The sequence below is a fragment of the Hemicordylus capensis genome, chromosome 3 (assembly GCF_027244095.1).
Source record: "Hemicordylus capensis ecotype Gifberg chromosome 3, rHemCap1.1.pri, whole genome shotgun sequence".
NCBI lineage: Eukaryota > Metazoa > Chordata > Lepidosauria > Squamata > Cordylidae > Hemicordylus > Hemicordylus capensis.
In genome coordinates, this window is record NC_069659.1 from 282773170 (window position 1) to 282785520 (window position 12351).

Here is a 12351-nt window from a genome sequence, read left to right on the forward strand (position 1 = left end):
ACATTGACAATTCCCTCGATGTCAATGTCAACATCGATGCAGCACACATCACATCCTTCGACATCGGCAATGCCCTCAGCATCGACATTGACGTATCCATCAGTGTCGAATCCTACACAAGAGTTATACTTACCGCAGAGGCAACCAGAGCATACCTGTGGTTTTCGCCACACACTACCTGACGATTATGCTGAATAGTTGCGATGGAAAGCTTCGCAGGTACCTGATCAGACACAACGACAGGACAGTCATAATCCACAACCAGTGCAGGTGTTGGAGCAGCCGATGGAGATATTGGAACAGCCTGCTAGTCAACCACTGGTGGCACCACCCCAACCTTTGGCAGCGCCACCGCATGTACAGCCTCCAGGGAAATCAGGGGGCAAAAGAAAGAGGAAATTGATCCCTCCACCCTCGGAGCCACCATCCTCCCCAGGGGACTGCAACATGGAGGGGTTATCTTCTGTGGATTCGGATTCTGACAACCTCAGCAAGAGGTCTGATCCACCATCAGATGTGCCACTTCTCCTACAGAAGAGTTGAAGGCGTATCATGCCCTTATACGAGACATTGCAGAGGCCTTGGGAATGGATTTGAAATCCCCTGACAATGAAGATATAGACCCAGTATACAACATGATGGGCAGGTCAAGGTCATCCCACCCAGTGGCCCTCACCATGATACCAGCAATTACTAAAGCAGCCAAGACGGCGTGGGAATCATTGCACATGGCAGTACCTACTTCGAAACGTATAGAGAATTTATACAGGATATGCGAAGAGGAGAATATGTACCTTTTGCGTCACCCAGCTCCCAATTCCTTGGTTGTGGACTGCGCTTCAACATCCCGAGGGGGGACGCCGCCATACAACTCCGGGAGATAAGGAGGGACGCAAAATTGATGTGATGGGAAGGAAAATCTATTCCACAGCTAGCCTGACGATTCAGATAGCCAACTATGCTGCCTGCATGGCGCGTTACAATCACCTGCTGTGGGACTCCTTGTTGCAAGATTCTACTTCCATGGCTCCAGAGGAATTCCAATGGAAATTTAATGAGATCTATGAAAGAACCACGGTGATAACTAGACAGCAGTTGAGTGCCTTTAAACATCTCGCGGATACGGAGTCGCGCACGATTGTGACAGCAGTGAGCATGCGCCACCATGCCTGGCTTCGTTCCACATCACTGCAACAGGACATGCGGGAGAGAGTTGAGGGTTTGGCATTTGATGGGAAAGGCCTTTTTCTTGATGACACATATTCTACTATGGAATCGTTAAAAAAAATCAAAATTCACGGCACAAACCTTTATGGCATCTTCGGGTCAGGCAGGAAATTCATCAAAAGGCCGCTCCTTCACTCGCCAAAGACCCTTCAAGTACCAGGATAGAAGAGACTTAAAAAGGCAATATAGACCATACCAGCGGTCTAAAGGCTTTAACAAAAAGACAAAGGGCAGTTCTACACATCCAAGTAAGGACAACCCAAAACAGAACTTTTGATGGGACTGTCCGTCCACTGCACAGACTGTCCTTCAGACACAGCATGAGCTCCTTAACACCCACGGAAGCCAGTCATGCCAGGACCCATACCATCGGTTCTGTAGTTGCCAGAAACTCCATCAAACTGGCAAGCTATGCCCAAGCATGGCACAATATAACATCAGATCAGTGGGTCCTGAGGATCACTCAAACGGGCTATGCGCTGGAGTTCAAGACCAAACCGCCGTTCTCCGGGTTGACATTCACCGCAGCCACAGAAATACTACAGGAAGAGGTGAAGGTGCTGTTGGAGAAGGAAGAGATTGTTCAAGTGCAGTGGCCGGACAGGCTATCGGGCTATTATTCCCACTACTTCCAGATTCCGAAAAAGGATGGCGGAATCAGAGTGATAATGGACCTACGGGGCCTCAACAACTATATACGAACCAGGAAACTCAGAATGACGACTCTACAGGGTATTCTTCCCTTTTTGGCCCAGGGTGTTTGGGCAGCGACCTTAGATGTGAAGGACGCGCACTTTCATGTCGGCATCCAAGAGAACCACCGCAAGTATCTCCGGTTCACAGTGGAGGACTGAATATATCAGTATCAAGTTCTACCCTTCGGACTCTCAACAGCACCAAGGGTATTCACCAAATTGATGGCGGTGGTGGTGGAATACCTGAGGACGCAAGGGATGATGGTCTATCCATACTTGAACGACTGGCTCCTAGTAAGCCACAGCAGGGATCTGCTAGTCTGACCAATACAAGACATGCTCCACCTGCTCAGGGACCTGGGAATCAATGTCAATTGGAAAAAATCAAACCTCGTCCCCAAGAAGCGGGTGAATTTCATAGGTGCAGTGTTGGACTTCGAGAAAAGGAGGGCATATTTGCCACAAGACCGCATTCAACAGATACATTCGCTTATTCAGAGATTTGTGCAACACCCAGGGCAACCAGCTGTACAGATTCAGAAGCTGTTGGGCCTGATGGCTTCCTGTGCCACCACGGTTCTGTACACTCGGTTATACATGTGCACATTACAACACTGGTATCTGCGCAACTTCCATCCCAATGTGGACAGCCAGAACATGCGCTTGAAAATCCCACAAGTAGTCTTGGGGGATTTGAGTTGGTGAATGGAGCCCAACAATCTGACACAAGGGGTGCTGTTCGAACCGTTGGCCCCGAATCGCTGGATAATGATGGATGCATCATTAACAGGTTGGGGTGCACATTTCAACGGGCTTTGCGTCCAAGGAACATGGATGTATCTCCAACTCCGGCAACATATCAATTACCTGGAACTGATGGCAGTGTTCCTGGCATTGAGAGCGTTTCTACCTCAATTGCAAGGGTCGGTGGTCCAAATAGCGTTGGACAACATGACGACAATTGCCTATATCAGTCGGCAAGGAGGGACGGTCTCCATATCGCTATGCCTCCTTGCTCAAAGAATATGGAATTGGAGTGTTCGCCAAGACATCTACCCGACTGTACTCCTTATAAGAGGTGTAGACAACCATTTGGCTGACAGCCTCAGCAGGATTATGGATTACAACCAGAAGCATGAGTGGGAGATAAAGACTTCATACCTGCAAAGAATTTTCGATACTTGCGGAGTCCCCACAATGGACTTATTTGCAACACATGCCAACAAGAAGTGTGCAAGCTATTGCTCACGTGCAGGCATTGGAGAGGGATCCCTGGGGGATGCGTTCCAACACACATGAAGTGTGGGACTTCTTTATCTGTTCCCACCACTGCCAATAGTAGGACGGGTGTTGGCGCAGATTATTCAGGACAGAGCGAACTGCATTCTACTGACACTGTTGTGGCTGAGCCAGCCGTGGTTTGCGCCACTTCTGCAGTTATCTCAAGGGACCTATCACAGGTTCTCTCAGGTTCCGGATCTGCTGCAAAGAGAGCAAGGAAAGGTCTGGCACCCCGAGGTTCGCACCTTGAAGTTGACAGCCTGAGGACTGGTCTATGAAGGACAACCTACTCAACAGTAGGAGACAGTCCACGCGAAAAAATTACACTAGCAAGTGGAAGCGTTTCAGAACCAATATGAAGGGTAGGGGGGTGAAGCCCTTGCACGCCACTCCTCGAAACGTATTGCGTTATCTAACTTCCTTAAAGCTTAGAGGCTTGGCTAATGTGTCCATCAAGATACCTTTGGCTGCCATCTCAGCTAAACATAGAGGTTGGGATTGGACGTCTGTGTTCTCTCACCCGGAATGCAAACGCTTCATGAAAGGATTGAATAATTTATATCCACCTATACGATGGCCAATGGAACAATGAAGTTTATCTTTAGTATTGTCGGCATTAACGGAAGGGCCGTTTGAACCTTTGGCTACAACACCCCTCAGGCTACTTACGTTAAAGACCGCTTTTTTAGTAGCAATCACGTCTGCGAAGCGGGTGAGTGAGTTGACAGCCCTTCGGGTAGATAAATCATTCACTCAGTTCTATCCTCACAAAGTGGGCATGAGATTAGATCCATGCTTTTGCACTAAGATTGTGACAGACTTCCGTATTAACCAAGAAGTCATATTGCCTACCTTCTTTCAAAATGCTGAGACGCCCTTAGAGGTGGCTCTTCATTCCTTGGACGTGCGAAGAGCCTTCTTGTTTTATTTGCAAAGGACACAGAGTTACAGAAAGACTAAGAAACTCTTTATTGGATTCGAGGGGAAATGTAAAGGTCGCCCAATTTCACGCCAATGCCTGGCTCATTGGTTGGTGGAAACTATTTGCCTGGCATATAAGTGTCAAGGTGTTGCCCCACCAAAGACTGTATGTGCTCACTCAACTAAGGCATATGAGTCCTCCACAGCCCACTTGTCTGGCATCAGGATGACTGATATCTGCATGGTGGCCACATGGTCGTCACATCTGCCGTTCATCAAGCATTATGCGTTAGATTTGCAGATGGCTAAGAAGGCAGATTTTGGGAGGAATGTCCTTAAAAGGGTGTTAGCATGAGCATGGGTTACTGCACCCACCTCCTAGAGGAAAAGCTAGCTAAACACCCATTCCTTATGACCACAACGGATCACGATCCAGATATAGAGGTTGCTTACCTGTAATTTAAGATCTGGAAGTGATCCATTGTAGTCATAAGCCCCTCCCAGCCCTCCCCGCTGCAGTATCAACTATACAAAATGGCGGAGAGTACATTACAGTTCAACTTGTGGATCGTCACCTTGGGCGGTCTATGAGAAACTGGAAAATGGATGCCCCAACCGCCTCTTTTAACAACTCAGCACAGCACGTGCAGGCGGGAGGAGGCGTCACGAGGAGCTAATCAATCAGCCCGTGAGGTCACTGCGCAGGCGCAGAACTCATTCCTTATGACTACAACGGATCACTTCCAGATCTTAAGTTATAGGTAAGCAACCTGTATTTCCTCACCTGTAACTTTTGATCTTTTGGTGATCTAGTATTATTCACACTACCCACCCAGCCTCCCCGTTCTTTCGTATGTACCTACTGCACCTATCTTACTTACTTTGTGCAGTCCATTCTGCATAATAGCCATTCAAGAACTGAGAGACTAAGCGCTCTGGCACCAAGGATAACGAGTGTGCTCCACACATGAGGGGCGGAGCTTCAGTGTGCTACTAAAAGCTTGAAATCTTTGATGGGACAATTGTGCAAGCACACAAAGCCCACATTGTGAATGATACCAGATCACCAAAAGATCAAAGTTACAGGTAAGCAACCTGTTTTTCTAATATTCTTGGTGAATGCATCTCAGTCCAGAGATCTTTGCATACTGCAAACTGAACATGTGCTACTGGATGCAAGGATCAACCATCTCCTTCAGAAAAACAATCTGAATGCAGAAGCCTCTTTCCACACACATGTATTGCCCTTGCTTGATCAGAGAGGGGTGCAGAATTCTCATTGGTGGAGTTATACAAATGATACAGTCTAAGCATGCCACTTGTAATCTGGTGACTAATTTCAGCAGATTATAATGGTATTGTGGCTTGTCCAGATCAGGGAACTCCTACAGAGAAAGACTGCAAAGTTACTTCATTAAAGTATCCCGTTCCATGTTGGTATGCTCCTGAAATGCTCCTTTCACACATTGGTGTGCAAGTCCTACCTATATACACTTCATATTAACACTAGGTCCAGGATGTAATTTGCAGTCACTAGATAGTGGTGATTTATCTTTGCTGTTAAGTAACACATTGCATCAAGCTGTAAATCTTTTTCTAACCATCACACATCTGATATCTAAAAAGCTGTAATTGCTATGGTCTGTTTCATACTGAACTGGTGGCTCTTATGCAAACTCTTCAAACATTTAGCTGTACCTATACCTAACGGCGCAGCGGGGAAATGACTTGACTAGCAATCTGGAGGTTGCTGGTTTGAATCCTCACTGGTATGTTCCCCAGACTATAGGAAACACCTATATCAGGCAGCAGCGATATAGGAAAGATGCTGAAAGGCATCATCTCATACTGCATGGGATATGGCAATGGGAAACTCCTCCTGTATTCTACCAAAGACAACCACAGGGCTCTGTGAGCGCCAGGAGTTGACACCGACTCGTCGGCACACTTTACCTTTACCTTACATGCAGGCACCATTTGTGTAGATCATTATCTCCATATGGGGGCTATATCTGTACTGTTATTGTTTGGATACTCATGGCGGCTCTATAAAATTAGAACAAATGGCACCTCCATAGGAATGTGGCCATATGCAATCCTGAGGCTTTTGTGAAGGATTACGAACAAGTATGAGGTATGACATGGCATGCTCACAGTGTCATTCATATATTATTTTACTAGACTCACTCTACTATTTTGTTTTAGGAAAAATGCCTTCTGTAATACTCAATCCTGGGACCTAAAACTGGAGCCTGCTTGTAGGGAAGGAACAGATGATTCTTTTACTGCCAGGCCCAAGTCACTCTTGGTGTGTGGTCCCTCTCCCAGCCTAGAATGCACGGTACAAACACTGGGAATCTTCAGCCAGTCAGCGTTCCCCAGAGCATGTTCACAGATATTTAGGGTGACACATTTGCTGTTCAAACTTGCCATGTTTGCTGCCATGAAACTGGTGTGTGTGTGTGTCTCAGCTGCTTCTAAAATTGGAATGTGGGTTGTACCTAGGGAAGCTTGTGTGAGAAACTTAGGCAGAAAAGATGAAATGACTGATCAAAGGGTACAAAGGAAGTCTGCTTCAGAAATTTCATTTCTTGTGACTGATTTGCAGATCAAAATCTTTCTCTTGCTGCTTTTCCTGTATATCACGTCAGTAGGTTTCATCCTACTGATTGCGTTTTAGACCAGAGGTTATGCAACTCTCATTTTTTTCCTAATTATTGAGCAAAACCCAAATACATCTTTTTATTTCAATTTGAGATTGCACACTGAAAAAATCCTCTCAGTATTCAGACCAGAAGGGAACTTCAGCCCCAGATGAAAGGAACAAAATCTGTTGGCCTGAATTCTGACTTGTATGAGTCTGGTTACTTTTATTTGCTCAAAGGATGCCTCTGCCTGATTTGGGGGCAGAGTGGTTTCTTCCTCCTCCTGCAGCTTGTTAATCATCTTACATTGTTCCAGAGAGTCCCTCAACCCTAAGAGCAGATTTTTGGGTTGTGCAGAGGGTTGTAATGAGTGGGAGGAGGCGACAGAAGTTTCCTTGCACATGCTTGCTTCTGCTTGCGAAAGTCAGGATTCAAACAAGATATTTGTTTGAACAGCTCCATATCATTCATCTGTTGATAGTCTGTATCTGTTCAGACTGAATAGTGAATCATATGTGCTGCGTGTTTTCTTACCTTTAAACTGGGGTTTCTTATTATTTATTTATTGGATTTATATACCGCCCTTCCAAAATGGCTCAGGGTGGTTTACAAATTAAAACAAACCACTAAAACAATAAAGAGCTAAAACAAATTTAAAACAATATGACAACAATTAACAATTTTAAAACATTTTAAAACAATTAAACAATTACAGTGATTAAAAGCCCCAAGGTTTCTTAACCTTGGGGCCCCAGATGTTGTTGGACTACAACTCCTCTCATCCTCAGCCACAAAGGCCATGTCTCGAGATGATGGGAGTTGTAGTCCAACAACATCTGTGGGCTGCCTTAAACCAACTCCCTGTACATTCAATATTAGCATCTTGCAACAAAGTCTAGGCAAAAACTTACTTCCTGCCATTTTACTTTGGTACGTGCAGGGAATTTTCCACATGTTGGAGCCTTCAAATAGTGGATAGTTCCTCTTGCAGTTTGAAGAGTTACCATTCAGCAATAGGTTTTGTGTGTACTGTTGCTCTTAGGGCCAAATTATGTGATATAAATCATGTTTGGCCTGGGATGTATGTGTTTAATGTAAACAGCAGCTGATGTGAGACAGCAATCTAGATTATGAAAGCAATCACCCCCATGGAAAGTGGTGGGATGGCTACAACTGTTATTTACCTCTTAATCATGTCAACTGGCCCTGCATTCATTTTTAACATCACATCTAGTTTGGCCCTTAAGCTCTCCTTAAAAGATGCAGCTAAACAGCTGAAACAGCACTCTCTAATGACATATTCAAATATTATTGCCATCACCACCAGCCAGTATTTCAAGTGGGTTTCGTACTCACACATTCCTCCTTTCCAAGAGCATATTTTTTATGAAAGAAGGAGATTTCTCATTTATTGGGTAGTATAAGAAAATTTCACTGTGGCAAGACTTTGCTGACTGTGTTGAATCTTTTTACCAGTGTGGTCTTCTTTTCTGGTTTCTAGGATGGCTTGCTTGTACTTCACTATGGCCTGATTGTTAGCAGGGACTCTACACTTTCAAAGATTGGTTAAATATCAGAAGCTGAAAGACTCTGAAGGAGCAAAACCTCTTCAATCCTCAAGTGCACCAAAGGCCATCTTATTGGAAGGAATCAAATTAATGCATGCTGTTTGCTCTACACTACTAAATTAGCATTTTCCCCCACACTGGTTTAAGTCAGATGGTGTGGCAGTAACTACGGCTTGAGACTACAGTCCTCTTGCATTGACGGTCCCCTATCAAGATGGCTGGATTCATTTAAGCACAATGTCTTGCAGGATTCACAGTTTATACCCTGGATTTGAACTTGAGACAAGTATTTATTTGAAAGCTCGTTATACAAGTGCAATGCTGGTCTCAGGGATGATCTTCAGTGTGTAGTGTCTCATTGGAAAAGAGACATGTTTTCTTCTTGGGGATACTTAATGTACACTAATGGATGGTAAGGGACGTCTTTCAGATGTATGTCTAGATTAGGGCTGTACAGCTTCGGCCCTCTGAGTGGTGTGAGGCTACAATTCCCATAATCCCCAGCAACAGTGGCTAATAGCCTAGGATAATGGGAGTTGTAATCTAGTATCTGTAGGAGGACTGCAAGTTGTTCAGTCCTGCTCTAAATCAAATGTAGGGTCAGCCACATTCTGCAATGTATAAACATTAACATTTTATGAGAAGACACAATATCTTATCAAATTAGTGACACAATGTGAAAGGAATTGGATGGATGTAACACAATACCCAATGATAATGGTTCTGAACTCACTGTGGATGTGACAGATTTTCATGTAATGAAGGTGATTGTACACCTGATGTTATTCCTACTCTCAATTCAGTGGCCAGGGTTTGTTCTGGGATGATCCATCAAGGAGATGATGAGATTGCCCCATTGCGCAGCCTGAAGGGACCTCCCTCACTTCCCTCCTACTTTGCTCTAAACCTACTTCTACTCCTGGCTTGCAGTGCTCACCATGTTTCCCTGCTTCCCTATAGGCTCTTGTAGTCATCCCCCCCCCCCGCTGTTTCACTATGCTCTGGCATCTATTCCTCCATTTCTTCTAGCTGCTGTATTGGAGTCTTGCTTGGCGGCAAATGACTGGGTCCTGTCAAGCATGTGAGCTTCAGCCAACAATGTGTATTTCCGAGCTAGCAGCAGCAATGTCAGTGATAAGATAGCCACTGATTTGAAAGGCAACCCAGTGAGGGATTTTATTTATAACCTTTCCTATAACAAAGCCAAGAATGTCCTGAAAAGTTAAAAACAAAACATAAATGCACTTAAACTCCCTTTCCCTTTGTTGGTGGGATAAGCATTATACGTGGGAGTGAACTACTGAGAAGACAATATAGGGTTAAAACTAGAAGTGAAAATAACGGCAAAGAAACATTTTTGGTAACAAACAGGGTTTATAGTATACTGTTATTGTATACTATATTTGGGGTATTAAAAGTAAAATTCTGATGGGTTCTTGGAGGTAGTGCCTGTAAATCCAAACTAAAGCCATTTTCCTAACTCCACCCAGTAATCACTTACACAATGCAGGTCAACTGGATTCTTGTCCGGGCAGGCCTCTGGCTATAGCTTTAAATCCTCAGGCTTCAGATGTTACTAAGCAGACTGCAGCTTTTGCCAGTTGTTAAGCAGGTATTTAAGGAGGCTACAGTCTTCAATTTGGTCCTTTTTTCCTCTGCCAGCCCGAGAGTAACTGTTGAAGATGAAGTCTTCATCTTCAGTGTCCTTAGCTACAAGTTCCAATTGCAACCATAGTTTTCTAAGAGACAGATGCACTCTTAGGATACCTTCTGGAGGATGCCACAGACTTTCAGTCTGCTTCCAGCACACCCCACCCCCACCCCTTGGCTCTTTTACCTTACTTTTCAGACTCTTTCCATGCTTCAATCCTCTTCCTTCTGTCTTTAGCCCCTTCCTAGGCTCTTCTCCCTTCTGTATCCCACAACAAACTTTCATAATCTCATTCCTGGCTCTCTGCATCTGACCTGGAAATATTCTGACCAATAGCATTTGGACAACTTTTGCAAACCAAGCCCATTGGCCTGAGAACTCCTGACCATGATAGTGGACATGTTTCCAATCTCTAAGTGGATATTGGATGCTGCTGGCCACTAGAAATACTGAGGATCTCTCCAGTCTGCATCAGATTAGGGGTGTGCACGGAACCGGCATTTACTAAAAAATGGCCGCTGCACATGCACAAATGGCCTCTGTGAGGCCCTGGGCCATGCCAGGCCTCACAGAGGCCATTTGCACATGAACAGTGGCAGGCAAAATGGCCACCGTGCCTACTTACGGGGGCCCGAACGTACAATAAAATGGGCCGCGACAGTGATTACCAACACCAGTGGGGGGAAGGGGAACCTTCACAGGACACCCCCCCCATGGCCTCCAGGAAGCCCCCCGAAGGGGCTAGAGGTAAAAATTTTTAAAAATCACAAACTGGCAGGGGGTGCAGTCCTGGTCTTGACGGAGCGGGGGGGTTCAGTTTGACCCTGAACCATCAAACTGCCGAACCAAACCCCCGAACCAGTTCGCACATTCCTACATCAGATAAAGCACAAGTTACTTTCTAGTCACTTCTCTCTCTTAACAAGCTTTTGGCTTCCTAGCAACCACCATTACAGTTACTCTCCAACAGAGGACAGCATTTCTTCAAAATGTAAACAAACCACACAGAAAAACAGTAACCTTTTTAACTGGTCTCATTGACCTTTTACCTCAGGGCAATTTTTTAAACAATGAATTTGATTCTCCACAAAAATATTCAGTTTATTTTCTATTTCTAATAAAAGCATCTACAGCTGGCTTTTGTTGCCGTACCATCTGTTACAACTATTATTGGCTTTTTCTTCTTCTTAGTTCTGGTCTATTGGCTGCAATAACTTACTATAAAGGCAAGAAAGTTTCCTTTTTAAAAAGTGGAAGTCTTACATTAAGAAAAAATACTACAAAGCAAGCAAATGTAAGCAGATAATCAGACAAGCAAAAAAGGAATTTGAGCATATTGCTGTGAACAGTAAACAAAATTTTCTTGTTGCCTCAAAATACATCCTAGATGCTTCAGACATATCCTTGTTCCATTCTCCACTGCATTACCATATCTTTGGTAGTTCATCATAATTTCTAAATTATGGTTATTTCAAGCTGTCAGGTGCATTATCTTTATATGGCTCATACAAACCTTCACCTTATTTCCAAGGTCCTATCTTATTTTATAATCTTACATGTTTCTGTTCATCTCTATTTTTTTCTTCCTGATCTATACCACTTCCTGAGAACAGGCACTGTGCATCAGTTGAGTACTGATTTAAAGGTTTTAAGAACAGACTAACATTGCTCATCCACTATAAGACTAGCAGGACCAATGGCATGGTAGGGAAATAGGGCGCTTGTGTCTGTTTATGGGGCTCCAAGGCCTCAAACCACAGTACAGGTGAAACTCGGAAAATTAGAATATTGTGCAAAAGTCCATTAATTTCAGTAATGCAAATTAAAAGGTGAAACTGATATATGAGACAGACGCATTACATGCAAAGCGAGATAAATCAAGCTTTAATTTGTTATAATTGTGATGATCATGGTGTACAGCTCATGAAAACCCCAAATCCACAATCTCAGAAAATTAGAATATTACATGGAACCAAGAAGACAAGTATAAGCATGCATATGTATTCAGTACTTGGTTTGGGCCCCTTTTGCAGGAATTACTGCCTCAATGCGGCGTGGCATGGATGCTATCAGCCTGTGGCACTGATGAGGTATTATGGAAGACCAGGATGCTTCATTAGCGTCCTTCAGCAATTCTACATTGTTTGGTCTCATGTTTCTCATCCTTCTCTTGCAAATGCCCCATAGATTCTCTATGGGGTCAGGTCAGGCGAGTTTGCTGGCCAATCAAGCACAGTACACTGTATACTTTTCAGAGGTCCGATATTGTTCTATTCTTCAATCCTTGTCTTCTTGGTTCCATGTAATATTCTAATCTTCTGAGATTGTGGATTTGGGGTTTTCATGAGCTGTACGCCATGATC

The 12351-nt window shown here is 44.3% G+C and overlaps 1 protein-coding gene across 5 annotated transcripts in view; it reads left to right on the forward strand.

The window, feature by feature from the left end:
• The window catches only part of PCGF6 (polycomb group ring finger 6), a 67623-nt gene extending 56484 nt beyond the window's left edge, over nt 1-11139 (forward strand). For all 5 annotated transcript variants that reach the window (XR_008320099.1, XM_053311902.1, XM_053311903.1 and 2 more), the window contains one exon: nt 8271-11139. Coding sequence is in view for 4 of the 5 variants with exons in the window: in XM_053311902.1 (XP_053167877.1) it covers nt 8271-8339 (69 nt within the window). In the remaining variant the exon portion in view is untranslated. The remainder of the gene's footprint in view (nt 1-8270) is intronic.
• The last annotated feature ends 1212 nt before the right edge of the window (nt 11140-12351 follow it).